This window comes from Polypterus senegalus, chromosome 10 (genome assembly GCF_016835505.1).
Source record: "Polypterus senegalus isolate Bchr_013 chromosome 10, ASM1683550v1, whole genome shotgun sequence".
Lineage (NCBI taxonomy): Eukaryota > Metazoa > Chordata > Cladistia > Polypteriformes > Polypteridae > Polypterus > Polypterus senegalus.
In genome coordinates, this window is record NC_053163.1 from 132,949,161 (window position 1) to 132,970,129 (window position 20,969).

Here is a 20,969-nt window from a genome sequence, read left to right on the forward strand (position 1 = left end):
TTATTTTTCTTTAGATGATACACACCATGATGTGGAAAGTCCCACACTCTGCCTTCATTGTAATTCAGGATTTCTCAATAATGCTTATAGTCTGCGTGGAAACCTGAATTTTTGCTTTAGTTTTCTTTTGAGCCCAATGACAAGCTGTTCAGCAATGCAGCGATTGTTTCCCATTTTAAGAGTTTCATCTTTTAAAGGCAGATTTAAGCAATAGTGACCACCTACCAAGTCTTGCAGATTCTGTGGCTATGCACATGAACTTGATGTCCTCCGGCGACATTTCTTCTTTCTCCTCACAACTGCATTCTGGAAAGTCTGAATTGTACTGTTAGTGCAGCATTTCTTCAGTTTCTATTATTGACACACGATTGATTGAATGTTCAGGCAGCTACCACTGTGCTTTGCAAAGTCGTCTGTTTCCTTGTCTGGCCCACCAACCATCCATCCAAGTGCAGTCTGCACAGCATGAGGTCCACTTTCCCTGCTAGGTATGATTAGCCACAGCTCGAAGACCTTTGGGGTTTTGAAACCTATTAAAAGATCAGCTTTAAAGTCTACAAATGGTAGACCTCCTCAAGATATGCCCACTTCTTGATGTCTTCCTGTTGTGGAATATTTCCTCTGTCCACTAGAATAGAGACCTTAGACTTTTGGTAAATCAATGTTTGCATTATCATTGATACAACCAACGACCTGTAAATCTGATAAGACAGAACATTTGGTTAGCACTTTTGAATCAGCGTCATAATTACTCATAGTTTTGTGGACTGCTTGTGTTCTTCTTCCATGAAGGTTTAACTGTCTTTGTAGTTTTTCATTACAAGTTTATGGCGTATGTCTCTATGTACTTTTCACTCTTCTTATATTTTACCTTAACAGAGACCACATAAAGTGCATATTCTCCTCCGGCCCCAGTAAGAGTACAGATTCCCTTCTCCGTTTCCTCCTCAGTGGACGTGGCTTTACTGGATGTTGCTCCATCCTCTTTTTTGACATACAGGATATCTGGGTGCTGTAAAAAGCATATCTGACATTTTATTCTTTCTTTGCAATTCTTACCAAGGTGCCCCTGTTTGAGACGATGAAAGCATAAACCTTTAGGTATTTGTGGTTTTTAAATTTAAACAACCATGGAACAGATAGGCAAGTTAGAACAGATGAATATTCAGCCAGTAAAAATGTCATTTTCTAGGTTTGAAAAGACAACCACATACTGTATGTGCACGGACTGGGTACAGCCAAACCAGGGGCAGGAAGTACCATTCACTTGTAAACTTTACGCCCCCAATTCTCCGCTGCAGAGAGGTGCAATCTGGCAACCCAGAGAAGAAGGCATCAACCAACCTAAGATGGGGCAGCAAACTCATGCACAGAACTACAGTGTCCTCCATAATGGTTGGGCCGAAGGCACATTGCTCCTTGATATGTCTCTCTGCTCCACAGTTTAAAATTACAAATCAAACAATTCAGACGAGATTAAAGTACACATTACAGACTTTCTGTTAAGGGTATTTGCAGATGTTTCGGACGCACCATGTGTAAATTTCCCATTTCAATCATTTTCTAACCTGCTTTGACATGAATAGGGTTGTCCTGGAGCCTATCCCACCTAGCACAGGGCACAAGGCAGGAACAAATCCTGGACAGGGAGTAAGTCCATTGCAGGGACAGTGCAGAAATGACAAAATGTATTCTATTTTGTGGCTCCATTTCAGGGCATCATGAAATATTCCATATTCAAAATACATTCCAACATAATGGGTACAAAAGAGTTGTTTTCCATGACACTTGTTGTGTTTGCTCATCTGTATGCATCTAAATTGTGCTTTCAGCAGTTTGAATACTGCATATAGAGTCATAACATTAAATGTATCTGCCTAAAATTATGCAGGTTCACTTATTGCCTTCAAAGCCTCTCTGGCCCATCCAAGTAAGGATTCCACCAGACCTTAGAAGGTGTCCAGAGACATGTGGCACCAAGACCTTTACAGCAGATCCTTTAAATCCTGTAAACTGCGAGGTGTAACCTCCATGAATTTAGACTTGTTTTTCAAGCATATCCCATTGAACAGGGGTCCTCAATTCCGGTCCTGGAGGACCACAGTGGCTGTAGGTTTTCATTCTAACCCTTTTCTTAATTAGGGACCTGTTTTTTCTGCTAATTAACTATTTTTTAATTAATTTTAATTGACGTGCTTTTTGAAGACTCAGATCCCTTAATTGTTTCTTTTTCCTTACTTAGTAGCCAAACAATAATGAGTTACAAAATGAACACTGCCAGCAAACTGTGTCCATCATACAGTATCTGAAAACAAAGAAATATGAACAATTTAGGAATGTTGATCTGCTCAGGTGCCCAAAACATTTTAACAGTGTGCTCTTAGAAAAGAGAAAAATCAACAATTTCAGAAGTGTCTGCTATTGCACAATGAGAGCAGCAACAAGCCATGGAATTAAAGAGTGAGTTTAATTAATGACAAGACTCGGTGACTAATTAAGCAACTGATTGGAGTGAAACTGGTTGGAGTTTGAAGCCCTGACTTAATTGGTCTTCTGTTGGCTCACTTGCTGCACATTTCATTTGTATTTGGATGCCATTTAAGGAAAGCAATGAAGCAATTCAGAGGAATCATGAAGACATTCAGAGGAACAAATCTTAAAAAACAAGTCAGTTAAAATGAATGGAAAAGGAGTTAATCAGCAGTAAAAACTGGTCATCAATTTTAAAAGGCTTAGAATAAAAACCTGCAGCCACCACAGCCCCAGAACCAGAGTTGGAGACCACAGCTATAGAAATTCAATTGGATTTTGATCTGGGGAATTTGGAGGCCAAGTTAATACCTTGAACTTTCTGCTATGTTCCTCGAGTCATTCCTGAACAATTTTTGTAGTGTGGCAGGGTGCCTTATCCTGCTGAAAGAGGCCGCTGCCATCCGGGAATTCCATTGCCATGAAGAGATGTACATGATCTACAACAATCTTTAGGTAGGTGGTAGGTTTCAAAGTAACATCCACATGAATGCCAGGACCCAACATTTCTCAGCAGGGCATTTCCCAGGACCTCATTTCTGCCTTCACCAGGTTGCCTTCTTCCCATAGCTCAGCCCTGCTGCCATCTCTTCCCCAGGTAAATGGTGCAAATGCAACCAGACATCCACATGATCTAACAGAAAAATGTGATACACCAGACCAAGCCAACTTCTTCCATTTGCTCCATGGTCCAGTTCTACTGCAACTCACTCCTGGTAGGAGTGCTATCAAGCTGCTGCAGATGGTCCAGAATGCAACGGCCTATCTTGTATTTAACAAGACAAGATGGGCACACGTCACTCCTCTCTTCAGGTCACTACATTGGCTCCCTGTAGCAACATGCAATAAGTTCAAATCCCTGATGCTTTTCTACAGAGTAGTCATTGGGTCAGCATCTGAGTATATGGAGACACTAGTGAGGTCCTAAACTCCTTCTCGTCCACTAACATCTGACAGGGAACAGCATCTGCTGATGCCACCTCTGTGTAGTATGAAGTCTCACTCCAGACTCTTCCTGTGTAGTTCCTAGTTGGTGGAATGAGCTGCCCACCTCCATCTGTACTGCTGACATGTATTCAAGAAGCAATTGAAAACCCATCTGGGAATATCTGTCTTTCCTCTGTGATATTTTAACTTGTTGGTTAATTTGTTGTTACATTAAGTTTAATTGCTTTAATTGATTATAACCCATGATTGTAAATGTATTAGTTATTACATCTGTTCTCTTTTAGCAATCAACATTTGTTACCTGTCTGACTACACTTGCTGAACAAACAGGCCCTATCCTAATGTTACTCGATTAGGTTTATCTCTCTTGTAGTTGCTTTGGATAAAAGCATCTGCCAAGAAAATAAATGTAAATGTTCTTGTGCTCACATGCTCAATATAGATGCTTTCGACGGTGGACAAGGGTCAGCATGGACACTCTGGCTGGTCGATGACTACACAGCCCCACATGCAGCAAGTTTCGATGCACTGTATGTTCTGACACCTTTCTTTCACACTCAGCGTTAAGTTTTTCAGCAATTTGTATTAAAGTAGCTCCCCTGTGGGATCAGACCAGGGGAGCCTGCCTTTACTCCCTGCACACATTAATGAGTGAGGCCCACAACCTTCTTCCAGGTTCACCAGTTGTCCTTCCTTGGAACACTTTTCTGCTTCCAACACCACATTGAAGAATTGACTGGCTACTTGCTACCTAACATATTCCACCCCTTGATAGGTGTCATTGTAATAAGGTAATCCATGATATTCACTTGACCTGTCAATAGTTTGAATGTTGGGGCTGATCGGTGTATAGGATTTATGGCTTGTTTGGCTCCTCATACTCTCCCATCTAGCCTCGTCCTCCTTTTCTGTGTCCCCAGTCCAGGACATTTCAAAGATGCAGTTTGAGGAAACCATCTCCTTTAATTGATCCATGTCAGGATTGAGAGCCCCCAAGAGCAACACACCAAGGTCAATGGCTTTGTGTGAGAGAGAGCATCTTAACAGGCAAATGTCTTCCCCCCACACAAAGCCCCCCAATGTTACCAATAGTTTTAGCTTTAGAAATTGTGTTTGGTCTACCATCATTTTAAGAACAGTTTAAGAAATTATCAGACTAATAAATAAGAGCATATAGTGAGGAACAAATATGAATGCAAAATGAATGAAACAAACAAATTGATCTGTTTATTTTAGTGTTCACTCATGTTAAGAACTGAAAGCTTTTGCTTCATAAAGACTCGCTAATATTTTTATTCTAAAAAATAGACAAACCTAGAAGTCATGAAGCTGACTTATCCTTAACTTTGCCCCAAAAAATATTTGTGAGTTCTCTTCCTCTTTCTTTCACCTGAAGTCAAATGTAACTGCAAGATGGTTTCTTCTATTTTTGATACGAAGCCAAAGGTTACTGCAGACTTTTTGTAAATTAGAAATGCAGAAATCCAAGGCTTTCTAAAATCCATTTCATGTCAAACCACACTGCTGTTCTTTCATAAAAAAACATACAAAAGCATTTGAAGATAAGAAAAATGGAAAGACGCAAAAACTATCTGTGATCCCTTGTTAGATAGATAGATAGATAGATAGATAGATAGATAGATAGATAGATAGATAGATAGATAGATAGATAGATAGTGTGAAGGATGGCCGGCCATATATTCCAGCCCACACCTCCAAGCCGCCAGATGGAGCCCTCCCAGCAGCATGGAGGTTCCCCGAATTCCAGCAGGACCTCATGGACCTTGTAGGTTTTATAAACCGCCCTGCTGGATACCATGGGGACCACCAGGAGCTGCTGTAGGGAGGTTTGGGGAGTGCTACGTGCCCTATAACCAGGAAGTACGTCCTGGTCACATGAACAGTAGGAACGATGTGCTTCCGGGGTGAAGAAAAGGACTTTGTATCTGACCCGGAAGTGATAAGGTATCTCATGGACTGTATGTGGATTCACTTCCGGGTCATTAGATATAAAAGGACCATGGGAAATCTCAGACACTGAGCTGAGCTGGGAGGAAGGGTGGCTAAGTGTCTGGGAGAGGAGGAGAGTATTGTTATTGTGTATTGTATGAGTAGTGTGGAGTGGAGGGTGCTTAGTGCACATTATTATAATAAAAATAATAAGTATTGTACTTTTACCTTGTGTTTGGCGTGGTACCTGAGGGTTCAAGGGAGCAACAGCGCCCCCTACTGCTATAATAGATAGATAGATAGATAGATAGATAGATAGATAGATAGATAGATAGATAGATAGATAGATAGATAGATAGATAGATAGATAGATAGATATGAAAGGCACTATATACCAATAGATAGTATGGCAAAGGCGCTGTATAGGTGTCGACCCGACACAGACTGACAATGGTGGCACGTGTAGAAACAAATGAAAAAGCGTTTTTATTTTTCTACTCCTCCCAGGCAGCTTCATTGTCATTCTCGTCGTCCTCGTCCTCGTCCTCTTCCCGACTCTGGCACCTAGAGTAGTTGCTGCAGGCTCCTTTTATAGCACCCGAAAGTGCGCCAGGTGCTCGTTGACCTGCTTCAGCCTGCACTTCCGGGTGTGGCTGCAGTCCAGCCTACATGGGCTCATTAAGCCATGCAACTCCTCCTGGCAGTGGCCATGGAGCCCAACAAGGACGAGCTCCAGTGTTCCACCGTTGTGGCCCCGATGCAACCCAGGGGGGCTGCCACTAAGTGCTCCAGGGAACATAGGATGTAGCCCATGAATGTTCCCCCGGATCCAGTGTCAAAGGAACGTTTCGGACCGGGTATGGGGCCTGGCCACCCGCCACAATAGATAGACAGATAGATAGATAGATAGATATGTTTTTGTCCCCAGGGGTAAATTTGGCAACATTTGGTTGGGGTCGAAGATATATATCATCTTTAGTTGTGCCTTGGGAAAGTGCAGTATAGTCAATCCTCCATATCCGTGATTTCAGCCACCATGGATCTGTGAAAACTAAAATTTAAAATATTAAAAAAATTCTAGAAAGTTCCAAACAGCAAAACTTGAATTTGCCAAGCACAGAGCACTATGCTGAATCCACACAAATGAAGTGACGTGTAGGCATGCCCTGCTGTGGCCTCACAGACCCTCAGTCTCTCTCCGACACTCGTATCTTTGAGCATTGTACACCTCACATCGCGTTCATTTGCTATTTGTGTTGTGTGCAACCTTTGTTTCAGGGAAAAAGTGGCTCTTAAAAGGTAATCAAGTGGGCAGAGCAACCCCTCAAAAGCTAAGAGGGAGTGTAAAGAGCGTTCTCTCAATGAGAAAATAAACATTTTTCGGTAAGTGGCATGTCACTTTCAGAAGTGGGCCATAAACTCAATGAGAACGAATCAAACATTTGTACAATAAAGCAGAAAGAAGCTTAAATTTGTGGAGGTGTCAGTGCTGCTGGTGCTATTATAAGTAATCCAGGGATGATTTAAAGCATAAGGGAGGATGTGCAAACACTACTGCATATTAGATAAGAGGCTTGAGCGTGTGCAGATTTTCATATCTGTAAGTGGTCCTGGAGCCAATTCCCCCCAGATATCAAGGGGTGACTGTACTAAAATGGCAGAACTACAAACCAGCTGTGGGTGGTACAATAATTCACAAGATCGAGAGCCTCTGGCCTGTGCCATTTGACCTCACTTGCACCAGCAGTCTGCTAGAACATTAACAGCTGTACTATTTTCCAGAATCATGCTGTGCGACTACTGCTAGCAGTAACCGAGATCTAAGATCATGCTCCACTTTGCAGCACTGGGTTTAAATTGCATGGGGTCCTGACTAGATAGTACAATATTTTAGGAGTACTTAGCTTAAAAGCGTTTTGGAATCTCTGATATAAGGTTGTGGCCATATGTGATGTACCCTCAGACACAAAGCAGACACAGGGTCCTTCACTCACTTATATAGGAACACTTCAGAGATAGCAAATATCTCTAAATGAATGGTATACACCTACTACTATCTTGTTAATGATGTAAGCAAAGTCTTGCAGCATAATGGACCTTGGAGGCGGAAGCAATAAGGTTGCAATGTGCAACACAATAGTAGGGAGATGAGTCACTAAAATGTCCAGAGTTCAGTCAGTAATGACATGACTGCTTAACACGTTGGCATAAACTTTGAACTTTAATTCTCCACAGATTAAATACACATTGTATTACCTGCCCCTATTTTTAGAAGTGCAATTCTTAGAAACAAATGTAGGTGGCCCCAGGGAAGTTCTGATTCCATAAAACAGTGAAGAGTTTAACTTACTCAAAATAAGTTAAATATACTAGAGGTTAGTCCTAATGAACCAAAATATGCAAAAATATCCTCTACGTTATTCTCCAAATAATTCTTCTTCTTCTTCTTCATGTTTACCCAGTTCTATGTGTGGTCGATGTGCCTTTCTCCATACAACTCAGTCCAACACCGCCTCACCAGTCCACCCCTTTTCCTTCACATCTTCTTATACTTCATCCATTCACCTCTGCTTTGGCCTCCTTTGCTTTCTCTTCTCCTGTCCTTCCATTCACATCACTCTTTCTTATCTCTCCTGATTATATGTCCTTACAACCTCAACATAGTTTCCTGTACTTTAAGATTTCTCTCTCAATTTTGTTGTTCCTCTATTTGTCTCATATTTTATTTCTGTCCTTTTCTGCAACTCTATCTGTGGATAGATAGATAGATATATAGATAGATAGATAGATAGATAGATAGATAGATAGATAGATATGAAAGGCACTATATGATAGATAGATAGATAGATAGATAGATAGATAGATAGATAGATAGATAGATAGATAGATATTATATCTATCAACAATCTTAAGCAAACCCTGAACCCACAATGATGAACCAAGAAAGCCAAAGCATTCAAATTAAATGGAATTCATTACAGGAAAAGGACTTAATCAATGGCAGAACATTTTAAAATATACACTACACAAAAGGATAATAAAGTAAGAAAAGACTAAGATTCTCCAGCTCTTTTTATGCAGTAGGGTGTCTTGTACATTTGTACCCCATAGTAGCTTTTCACATGGGGTTTCTTTTAGTTGAACCTTTGCCCAGCTTGCATTCAACTCCAGGTTCACTATCATGATGGTGATAATTAGGTGGTCCCAACCCTCATGGGATGCTTCATTTTCACCTTGATTGTGAAACTTAGATTCTTTTAGTACTTCAGGACTTGAGTGGACCTCAAATAAGATGCCATAAACACTTTGCACCTGAGTCCCACTAATGCTGTGCGTATAGCTGGACCACCTGTGGACTGACCTCAATGAATGTAAGCTTAAACAAGTTAGAAGGCGTAGGTTTGCCATTCAGGTTTGCCATTCAGGTATGTTCAGGGTCTGCGTTAACTGTTTTCAATGTTGAAGCTTTCTTTTTACTTTTATTGGTTTAGACAAAGAGACACATCACATTTTGTGTATTAAGAAAATATACTGCTCAAATATATTAAAGAACACTTTTTAATGAGAGTATAGCATCAAATCAATTAAACTTCTGGGCTATTGATCTGGTCAGTTAAGTATCAGAGGGGGTTGTTAATCAGTTTCAGCTGCTTTGGTGTTGATGAAATTAACAACACAGGGGCAACAATGAGATGACCCCCAAAACAGGAATGGTTTAACAGGTGAAGGCTAACATTTTTCCCTCCTCATCTTTTCTGACTGTTTTTCACTAGTTTCACATTTGGCTATGTTCAGTGTCACTACTGGTATAATGAGGCGATACCTGAACCCTACAGAGGGTGCACAGGAAGTCCAACTTCTCCAGCATGGAACATCAATATGTGCCATTGCCAGAAGGTTTGCTGTGTCTCAGAGCACAGTCTCAAGGACGTGGAGGAGATTCCAGGAGACAGGCAGTTACTCTAGGAGAGCTGGACAGGGCTGAAGGTCCTTAACCCATCAGCATGACCCAACGGTATCTGCTGCTTTGGGCAAGAAGGAACAAGATGAGCACTGCCAGAGCCTACAAAATGACCTCCAGCAGGCCACTGGTGTGAATGTCTCTGACCAAACAATCAGAAATAGACTTCATGAGGGTGTCCTGAGGGCCCGACGTCCTCTAGTGGGTCCTGTGCTCATTGCCTGGCACTGTGGAGCTTGATTGGCATTTGCCATAGAATACCAGAATTGGCAGGTCTACTGCTGGCACCCTGTGCTTTTCACAGCTGAGAGCAGATTCACCCTGAGCACATGTGACAGACGTGAAAGGGTCTGGAGAAGCCATGGAGAACGTTATGCTACCTGTAACATCGTTCAGCATGACCAGTTTGGTGGTGGGTCAATGATGGTCTGGGGAGGCATATCCATGGAGGGACCCACAGACCTCTACAGGCTAGACAACGGCACCTTGACTGCCATAAGGTATCAGGATGAAATCCTTGGACCCATTGTCAGACCCTATGCTGGTGCAGTTGGTTCTGGGTTCCTCTAGGAGCATGACAATGCTTGCCCTCATGTGGCAAGAGTATGCAGGCAGTTCCTGGAGGATGAAGAAATCAATACCATTCACTGGCCACCACTTTCACTCACCTGACCTAAATCCAATAGAACACCTCTGGGACATTATGTTTCGGTCCATCCAGCATCGCCAGGTTGCACCTCAGGAGCTCAGTGATGCCCTGGTCCAGATCTTGGAGGAGATCCCCCAGGACACCATCCGTCGTCTCATTAGGAGCATGCCCCCCCGTGTTGTCAGGCATGCATACAAGCACGTGGGGGCCATACTACTGAGTATGATTTGGAGTTGCTGCAATGAAATTTTGGTAAAATGGACTTGCCTGCCGCATCATTTTTTCATTTTGCTTTTCGGGTTGTCTTTGAATTCAGCCCTTTGTAGATTGATAATTTGCATTTCCATCAAACGATGTGGCATCCTTTCGTTCCTAACACATTACCCAGTCTATATCAGTATAGATATCCAGGAGGATTTCTTTTTCCCTTTGAGATCTGATGTGTTTTCAGAGTGTTCCTTTAATTTTAGTTTACTTTTGTAACAGCAACTGTTGTGGTGTGCAAAATGTTTAACTTTTTGTCTATGTTTTGATTATTTTGCTCAAGACAAAGCAAGATGAACTTAAATACAGGACACTTGCATGGACAGTTTAACATCAAAGCATTCTGTTTTCTAGAATTGCACCGGTGTCAATCACAGTAACATCTGTTTGGACTGAGCAGGAATTCAAGAGACACCTCAAACTGTTTGGATGATTTTATCACCTGTGAAGGGAAGCGCACCAGGACTAAATTGGTTTACAGCTTGGGAAAGGAAGACATTGCCGATGCTTCAAGCTGTATCCGATTACTTTACAACCTGCAAACTGAAGGAGATGCCATGGGACTAGAAATGGCCAAACTGGTTTACAGCTTGTGACAGGAGATTCTTAAAGCATCAAAAAAATGTTATTGTTTGGCAAACAGATTAAAGAGTCTGAGCAAATTCATCCAATCACATATTGTGAAACCCCCATGGAATTTTACAAATAATATGTCTTGTCTGAGAGCGATATCAGAAGAGGGTGAGCAGTGACATCAAGGAGAGAAGACAGAACGATGTCAGGAGAGGGTTAGCCGGCAAAGTGCAGCTGTTTGCATCTGATCATCAGCTAAAGCATCTCATGAACAACTTCGATTGGTAGATCAATGCTGCCCTGCGGCATTCATCTTTGACATCTTTAACTTTTCATAAGCCTTTCTCTAAAGACTGTATATATATATACACATACTTTGCTATCCACATTTTCTTTTATGCTTTTCTCTACTGGTATTATTGCTCTTTAATACATACCAAGTTGCTTTTAACTTTATATATTTTGTCTTCATATCTAGAGTGATTGAAGTAATAAGAAAAATTTCTTTGAGCACCTGGAGCAGTTAGGAAGTGCTATTTTATTCCAAGCTGTAAGGTTTATTGAGCTGAGGACGTAGAGCTCTGACCAATAATAAACAGTGTGTTAAAGTAAAACATTCACTGTTTGATAAATGGCCTGTAGCTGTGGATGTTGAGTCTTTGTATGTCTGAATATATTCTTGGAGACCAAAGGTAACATTTAGGTCTGAGATATATCTAAGACATCGCAAGTTGTTCACGCCTATGATAAGTAAGTCTCTTGGAGTACTAGGGAAAGCAGACTGTGCACGTGTTATTCATATGGTACTTGTGTGGGTTAAAATGCTGAGGAATAACATGCATGTGGATACGTCTTTCATACGGTTCTTTTGTGGTTAGTGTCTATGTGTATGCATATATCTTAAGGTGCGACAGTAGACCAACCCAGTAACGAGCCTGATGAGTACACTTATTCCTGAAGAAAATAGGTAAAGGTTAAGTACAGGGAAATATCACAATAACACAGCAACTCATAATAAATATAACACTGGTAATAGAATGTAATTAGATCTATATGTATTAACAAATATGTAGCTGAAAAACAAGCCCACGTAGACTATAGGCAGCTAAAAAACTTTCACTGACATCGACTCAAGTGATATCAAAATTGTATGGATTGATGTCATATTACTAGGTGTTGGTTGTGGAGGGTCTACAGTATGTCTAATTTTAGTTCATACGCTCACTGAACAAATTATGAGCAACACCTGTACACGTGCTTATCCATGCAACTACCTAATGTGCTAATCATGTGGCAGCATTGCAATGCATAAAATCATGCAGACACCATTTGCAGGATGGCTGGGGCCCTTAACCAGCTGGGACACGTCCACAATGGAAGGACCAGGGGAGAGACTGTGCACAGGGCATTATCTTGCCCGGATCCCTAGATGGCAGCCCCCTGGATTGCAGCAGAGCTTCGGATTCCCACAGGGCATTCTTGGACTTGGAGTTTGCCAACCTCAGCCCTGTTGGGTCCCATGGGAGCTGCAGGGACTGGGGAGCCCTACTTCATCGGGCTTCCACCTCATCCGGAAGTGCTGTCGGACCATGCTTGCGGGTGCTACATTAAAGACTCAGCCAGAGTCGGGAGAAAGGAGGACAAAACTTGCGTGGTGGAGTGTAGAAGGCAGTGACCAGTGGCAGAGAGGGGAAGAATGGAGAGCGAGAGTTGCAGAGTGGTGTATTGTGCTTTATTGTTGTCCTTTGTGACTGTGGTTGTGGCAAGGGGAACACTTAAAAGAAAAGGTCCCAACAAATAAAACTCTCTTGTGCTTTTTTGCGTCAGGTGTTTGGGGAGCTGGTGGCCACAACATTTAATTACAGAATGGAGATAAAATGTGATCTCACTGTTTTCGACCGTGGCATGATTACAGGTTCCAGGCTGGGCTGGTCTGAGTATTTCTGTAACTGCTGATTTCCAGGAAATTTGACTCCGAGTTTACTATAAGTAGTGCAAAAAACAAGAAAAAAAAAAACATCCAGTGAGAGGCAATTCTGCACACAGAAAAAGATTGTTGATGAGAGGCCAGAGGAGATTGGCCAGACTATTTTGAGTTAAGATAAAGGTGACAGTAACTCAGATAAACCACTCTGTACCACTGTAGTGAGCAGTCTAATCTCAGAACACACAACCCATTGAACATTGAGGTGAATGGGCAACCACAGCAGAGGAACACGTCAAGTTCCACTTCTGTCAGTCAAAAAACAGAACACTGCAGTTGTAGTGGGCAAAGGCTCACCAAAAATGGACAAACAAACCAAAAATTAGAAAAACATTGCCTGGTCTGATGTATCTCAATTTCTCCTGAGGCACATAGATGGTAAGGTCAAAATTTGGTGCCAACAGTATGAATCCATGCACTCAATCTTCCTTGCAATCAATAGTCCAGGCTGGTGGTGGTGTTGTTATGGTGAGGGGAATGTTATCTTGGCACTCATTGGAGCCATTAATACCAATCAATCAACGCTTGAATGCCATGGCCTGTTTGAGTATTGGTGCTGAACATGTGCACTTTTTCATGGCCACAATTTACCCATTGTCACACGCATGAGTATGGGGGACAGCTTAAAGGCTCAGGTGATGGTAATAGCCCACCAAACCAGAGGTTGGTACTGTGGTTTAGTACCTTCTCTCTTCCTCCCTCTGCAGAACGGAAGCCTAACTGCCACTCCAGTGCTGATGTCACTTCTGTTGTCTGCCTTCCTGGACCCTCCCCAGCCTATCCAAGACCTATATAATCAAGATGGCCACCAACCTGCTTCAGTTCTGTCTGGAACTAGTGTCTGCAAAGACATTGCCTTATTTTGTTTGCATGCTGTTCAACTAATATATTGGGTTCACGCAGGATGGTGCTCGCCAGCTCTTTAACTTTAACTTGTCTCCTCTTTACACCATCTAATGGCTACTTGCAGCATGATAACACACCAAGTCACAAAGCAAGAGCCATCTCAAACTCGTTTCATGAACATGACAATGAGTTCAGTGCTCTTTAGATCTGAATTCAATGGAACACCTTTGGGTTGGAGTAGAATGGGCGATCAGAGCATGAATGTGTGGAAATTGTGTGATATAATCATGTCAATATGGACTAGAATCTCAAATAAATAGTTACATCTTGTAGAATACATACCACAAAGAACTAAGGCTGGTTTGAGAGCAACAGAAGATGCTACCCACTATTAGTTCAGTGTCCTTAATAATTTGCTCAGTGCATGTATTTCTTAAACTGAAACGATTTCAAAGAGGAACCCAAAGGAGTCAAAATTCGAGCATGTGTGCCAAGCTAACTTGTCACATGTATTTCTAGAACTTATATCCGGGGTCTCTTTAGCCATCAGAAGTGGCTATCAGACGTGTAAAACAGGGAAATATACGACACGATGGGAAGGAAAGATATGTATATAAGTTAAGCCACCGGTGTTTTTGCTGTTGGCTTTGTGTTCCGTACCTCGTATGACTCTGCTGGGGTTTTATTTACTTGAATTGCTGATCTTTTTAGCTGCCAGAAACAGCAATCAGACATGTAAAACAGAAGAGGATAGAAAATTTCAGTAAGGTCTCTTAGGGTAAATCTGAAAGAGTAAATGAATCAGTAATTGAGTATGCACACAAAATGATTCTCTCTTACAAGATTCAACGATTTTAAAATTTTGCCTGTGTTTTTCAATGGGATTTAAAAAAAAAAATTTGAACAGCAAGTTCCAATCAAGGTATTTCATGAAAGTTGAACTTTCTGAGCTAATTGCTTTGAAGAAGTGTCAACGAAATCAGTCCACTGGAAGTCCTTTTGCTTCTTATGGCCAGACAGACTGACAGATAGACATGACAACCACAATAGGTGCTTTACCTTTTATGCAAAAGCTCCTCAATGAAATATTTGTGAACTTTATTATTTAATGTGTGTGACACACAATATATCTCTATATTCTTTGCGTAAACTCTTTGCTAATTTACATCTACCCATAACCCTTTGATCCTTCCCTTTCCTGCCCCTCTCGTTCATTTTTGTCTCCGCATATTTTCTTGTTTTCACCAGTGGATATGCCACACACCAGTTCATCTTCATTTTTTTCCACCACTAGGTAAAGACAGCCACACTCACAGGATGCCATGTCAATCAGCTTTTATTATCATGACAATCATCCCAGTTCCAGTCATTGGCTTCCCCGCCATTTTCCAGTGGATCCCCTTTCAGCTATACTGTAATTGAATTGTCCAGATAAAAAAAAAAAAGTTTTTTAAAAAAAAGTAGTGCAAACAAGATGCCCACTTCAGCCTCACTTTTGTTTCTTGTCAAGGTCCATTTCAGTTTGTGATGGGACACGGAGGAAGAACTCGGGGTGTCTCAGACAACGCAGGGCCAGAATCTGTGGGCCTACAACGTAGAGGAGGTTGAGCAGTAGCACCGGCCACATTGATTCTTCAGGGACACGGTATGTGAAGGGTGTCCTTATATGCAGGGAGCCCCCTGTGTGTGAGAACTGGGCCTGCCACAAACAGAAGAGGTCAGGGCGACAAAGGTGAGTTTTACCTTTAGAAGAAACATTATAAGACCCCAATACAGAAAACCCAGTCACTCACCTGAGCCACAGCTCCTGCAAAAATTAACGTCCAGTCTAACATCCAAGTGCACCCGGGCACCAGCAAACCATAAGCAAAAAAGCAGAGCAACGGCAGTGCATAGAAGAGATAAACCAGCATCTGCAGAAAGACATTCATGTCAAGACTTTATTGAAGCATTAAGGGGATTAAGTGGGTCGGTGGCACCTCTCTCACCTGCACACGGGGGTAGGCTACGGGATCCTTTATGTACGGCTCATACTGGTACACATAGGTGAAGCAGGAATCCAAAGGGCACTCTAGGGCCACCTGAAATGGACAGGAAGGGTACAGAATTACCTTACTGGCAGACCCCTGAGGAAATGATAAGAAGGTGGACGCCATGTTGGCCTACTCACAAATCCCCTGAAGACAGTGAAGGTGATGGCAAATACCAAGAAGATTAGCAGCAAGGCATCCAGCAGGCGCTGATGAGGTAACTTATTCTGTTCAGCTACAATCTTAAAAGGAAGTGGGGTACCATGAGGTTATGGGCAAGACAACACTGGGTACAATGCCAGATTAAGAGACACTCACCTTGTCACTGGCCACCTCAGGGGCCGGGCGGGAGTTCTCAAAGACTCGGAGACCTGCCCAAATGGGCAAAATAATGAAGAAGACGTTCAGGAGGAATGCAGGGCGGATGTCCGTGCTGTACTTGCCTGTGGAACGGAACGACAGTGTGAGGTGTGGAGGGAAGTCTTGTCAATGCTCTCTCTCTCCCTCTCATATATATCTACATATACATGAAAAAGTTTGGGAACCTCTATTAATTTGTGAATTTCCCCTTGGGATTAATAAAGTATCTATCTATCTATTGTGAACTGGGACCCGGACACAGGCAGATGGACAACATAGTTCCACCACACACCGTTTATTTACAATAATATTTACAAATTGTGCTCACGTGCACCCCCAGTGCCTCTCGCACCGTTCCCCCAAATGTCCAGGCCACACAAGTCCTATGCCTTTCTCCTGGCCGCCTCCCGTCCTCTCTCCAGCTCTGTCCACCTGACATCCACTGCTGACTGAAGGGAGACGGCCCCTTATATGGGAACCCGGATGGGATCCAGCTGCTTCCCGGCAATCAGTCATGGCCACACCCCAGTGTGGCGGAAGTGCCGGCTGTGCACCCAAGCCGTCCGGGTGTCCCCGTCGTCTTCCCCCCAGCACTTCCTGGTGTGGCGGAAGTGCTGGGCTCCAGGGATATGCAGGCATTGGGGCGCCGCCTGGCGGTGGCCATGGGTCCCCACAGGGCTCGGCTTCCAAGCCCTTTACCCGAGGCCCCCTACATAACCAGGACGGACGCCCCCTCACGGTCTGGAGGAGGCACAAGCCCTCCTCCGGTCCTCCTGGGCGTCCTGGCCGGATCCCACACGGGATATTCCGGCACCAGGGCGCCGCCTGGCAGTGGCCACGGGTCCCCACAGGGCTGGGCTTCCAAGCCCTTTACCCAAGGCCCCCTACATAACCAGGACAGACGCCCCCTCATGGTCTGGAGGAGGCACAAGCCCTCCTCCGGTCCTCCTGGGCGTCCCGGCCGGGGATCACACTATCTAATTCATTGGATTTTTGTTTATCATTTGCTGAGCTTTCAAAGCAGCAACTTCCTTTAAATATATGACATGCCTTATGGAAACAGTAGTATTTCAGCAGTGATATTAAGTTTATTGGATTAACAGAAAATATGCAATATGCATCCATCCATCCATCCATTATCCAACCCGCTATATCCTAACTACAGGGTCACAGGGGTCTGCTGTAGCCAATCCCAGCTAACACAGGGCGCAAGGCAGGAAACAAACCCTGGGCAGGACGCCAGCCCACTGCAGGGCACACACACATACCCACACACCAAGCACACAATAGGGACAATTTAGAATCACCAAAGCACCTAACTAGTCTTTGGACTGTGGGAGGAAACCGGAGCACCTGGACGAAGCAATATGCATCATAAAATTAGACAGGTGCATAAATTTAGGCACCCCAACAGAGATATTACATCAATACTTAGTTGGTGCTCCTTTTGCAAATATAACAGCCTCTAGACGCCTCATGTAGCCTTTGATGAGTATCTGGATTCTGGATGGAGGTATTTTTGACCATTCTTCCAAACAAAATCTCTCCAGTTCAATTAAATTTGATGGCTGTCGAGCATGGACAGCCTGCTTCAAATCATCCCATAGATTTTCGATGATATTCAAGTCAGAGGACTGTGACGGCCATTCCAGAACATTGTACTTCTCCCTCTGCATGAATGCCTTTGTAGATTTCGAACTGTGTCTTGGGTCATTGTCTTGTTGGAATATCCACCCCTGCGTAACTTCAACTTTGTGACTGATGCTTGAACATTATCCTGAAAAATTTGTTGATATTGAGTTGAATTCATCTGACCCTCAACTTTAACAAGGGCCCCAGTCCCTGAACTAGCCACACAGCATGATGGAACCTCCACCAAATTTGACAGTAGGCTCCAGGTGTTTTTCTTGGAATGCGGTGTACTTATTCTGCCATGCAAAGCTCTTTTTGTTATGAACAAATAACTCAATTTTTGTCTCATCAGTCCAAAGCACTAAATGAGCATTTGCATACAACAAACGACTCTGTTTGTGCAGAAAGGGCTTCTTTCTCATCCCCCAGCCATACAGATGTTCTTTGTGCAAATTGCACTGAATTGTAGAACGATGTACAGATACACAATCTGCAGCGAGATGTTCTTACAGGTCTTTGGAGGTGATCTGTGGGTTGTCTGTATCCATTCTTACAATCCTGCCTCTGCATATGCCGCTCCTGTATTTTTCTTGGCCTGCCAGACCTGCTGGGCTTAACAGCAACTGTGCCTGTGGCCTTCAATTTCCTGATTCCATTCCTTACAATTGAAACTGACAGTTTAAACCTCTGAGATAGCTTTCTGTAGCCTTCCCCTAAACAATGAGACTGAACAATTTTTGTTTTCAGATCTTTTGAGAGTTGCTTTGAGGATCCCATGCTGTTACTCTTCACTGGAGAGTCAAAGGGAAGGAAGCACAACTTCTGACTGGCCACCTTAAATACCTTTTCTCATGACTGGACACACCTGTCTATGAAGTTCAAGGCTTAACGAGCTAATCCAACCAATTTGGTGTTGCAAGTAATCAGCACTGAGCAGTGACAGGCATTCAAATCAGCAAAATGACAAGGGGACCCAAATGATTGCACAGCCAGTTTTTCACACTTGATTTAATTTCATACAGCTAAATACTACTTCAGTAAAAAATCTTTGTTCGGAAAACACCCCAGTACCTAGGAAATGAAAGACATACCACTGTTATCTTTTTTGTTGAAAGCACATTATTATGCAGGCTGAGAGGGGTTCCCAAACTTTTTCATATGACTGTATATATATATATATATATATATATATATATATATATATATATATATATATATATATATATATATACATACACACATACTGTATACATACTAAATATAATGCTAAGTTCACTCACTCACTCATTTACTAATCAACAAAAGCACTATTTCCCATTTAGTTAAAAAGCTGTGAGGGAACTGGATACTATGTACTGTAGATAAATACCCTTCAAACGCTAACAACAGACTGCTGGTACAGAAAGCAGATATTGTCACTCTATCCCTGACCTTCCATTATCAAGGCCTCCATCACACTATCTATCATTTAAGGGTCATGCCTCAAGAAGAGCCATTCCACCGTGACTGCTCTACTCACTGTTGTTGTCACATTACAGCTGGCTAGAGCTATCAAGGTGCTGTCTGTAGTCATTCATCTAGTCCTTTCCTCTGCCTTTGACACGGTCAGCCATATGATCCTCCTTGCCACCCCCACTGACCTTGGCATCACTAGGACTGCCCTTAGGTTGTTCAAGTCGTACCTTTTGGGCAAATCTTACCATGTGTCCTGGTGAAGAAGGATATCAAGGCTGCACCAGGCATGCAGGGGGGTGGATCCTAGGATTGGTGCTGGTCCTCTCCCCTTCTCTCTGTATACACCTCCTCACTAAGTTCTATCATCCTGTCATATGGTTTTTCTCATCAGTGCTATGCGATTGATAGGCAGCTGTACTTGGTGTTCCCACTATAGTACAACATGGCATCACCTACAATCTCTGCATGTTTATTATTCTAACCTGGATGAAGGAACACCATCTCCAGTTCAACCTGGCAAAGGCAAATCATGCTATCCCAGCTCACCTCTTTATCAGCACCCCCATCTCGGTTCAGCTTGGCTCACTATCTCTATCTACCAAGTCTGTATGTAACCTTGAGGTCGCGAGGGATGACCAGCTGTTCTTCACTGACCACATCATAGTGGTCTCTCAGTCTTGCATATTCACTCTATACAACAATTGCAAGATCAGACCGTATCTGACAAAGTATGAAGCACAACTCCTGATCCAGATTTTGGTCTTACCACATCTGGATTACTGCAACTCTCTGCTATCAGCCAGCATGTGTCACCAAGTCCCTGCAAATGATTCAAAATGCAGTGGTACATCTGGTGTTCAACCACCCAAGGTGGGCACATGTCACTTCTCTTTTCAGATCACTACAATGGCTTCTTGTAGCAGCATGTATTAAGTTGAAATTTTTGATGTGTAGTCAATGGGTCAGTACCTATATGGAGACTCTTGTGAAATCTTATGTTCCTTCTCAACAACTCAGGTCTTCTGATGAATGGCATCTGGTGGTACAACCTCTGCATGTCATCAAAACACATGTAGCGTCTAGCTGGTGGAATGAGCTGCCTACCTTCATCTGAACTTCTGACTTCCTCGATGTGTTTAAAGTGTTTGGTGAATTTGTCACACTAATCAGTTAAGTTTTGTAGCCTAGGAAACACCCGAATTTTGCTTTCTGAGCTCTTCACTTGTGATAATCAATTCTGTAACCTTTTCCTGTAACATCTGTTCCCAAACCGTCCCTCAGATTGATATTTACGTGATTATGTTGGTATCTTCTTCAAGTCGATTTGAATAAAACTGTCTGCTAAACAAATAAATACCAGCGCTTTACACATATTTTAATGATCAAAGCTTTAAAGCCATACTGTCCATCACTAGAGTAGCTAGCCAGTTACAGTGTCTGCATAACACGTTGTGTAGTCCAAAATGCCACATGGTGACTGAGACGTAAAGGACAAACCACCCAAGAGACACCCATCCATGCATCTGCTAGACTGCCGAGTCAAGACAGGGTACCTCCTCCCTTCTTTTTCTCTCCTGACACAGATGTTTCGTTTGATTCTATTCTTCAGCTTCCATATCCTTAAGCTTTTTGACTTTAAAATGAGAGTGTATTTTTATTAGGGCTTTACATCCAGACATTACTATTTGGTATGATTTATTTTCACTTATATTTTTCTGCTACTAAGAAGGTGGCTGAACATGTGAATGACCAGAAGGATAGAAGGGACTGAAAGATGACAATTTGATG

General features: G+C 42.7%; 1 protein-coding gene across 1 annotated transcript in view; it reads right to left on the bottom strand.

Moving 5' to 3' along the window:
• Nucleotides 1-15,022: 15,022 nt before the first annotated feature.
• Nucleotides 15,023-20,969, bottom strand: part of tm6sf2 (transmembrane 6 superfamily member 2) — a 34,950-nt gene continuing 29,003 nt past the window's right edge. Inside the window, exons 6-10 of the mRNA XM_039766702.1 lie at nt 16,053-16,177; nt 15,875-15,976; nt 15,693-15,785; nt 15,498-15,617; nt 15,023-15,403 (exon numbers count right to left, since the gene is read on the bottom strand). Of these exons, the coding sequence (XP_039622636.1) occupies nt 15,194-15,403; nt 15,498-15,617; nt 15,693-15,785; nt 15,875-15,976; nt 16,053-16,177 (650 nt within the window). The 3' untranslated portion in view covers nt 15,023-15,193. The remainder of the gene's footprint in view (nt 15,404-15,497; nt 15,618-15,692; nt 15,786-15,874; nt 15,977-16,052; nt 16,178-20,969) is intronic.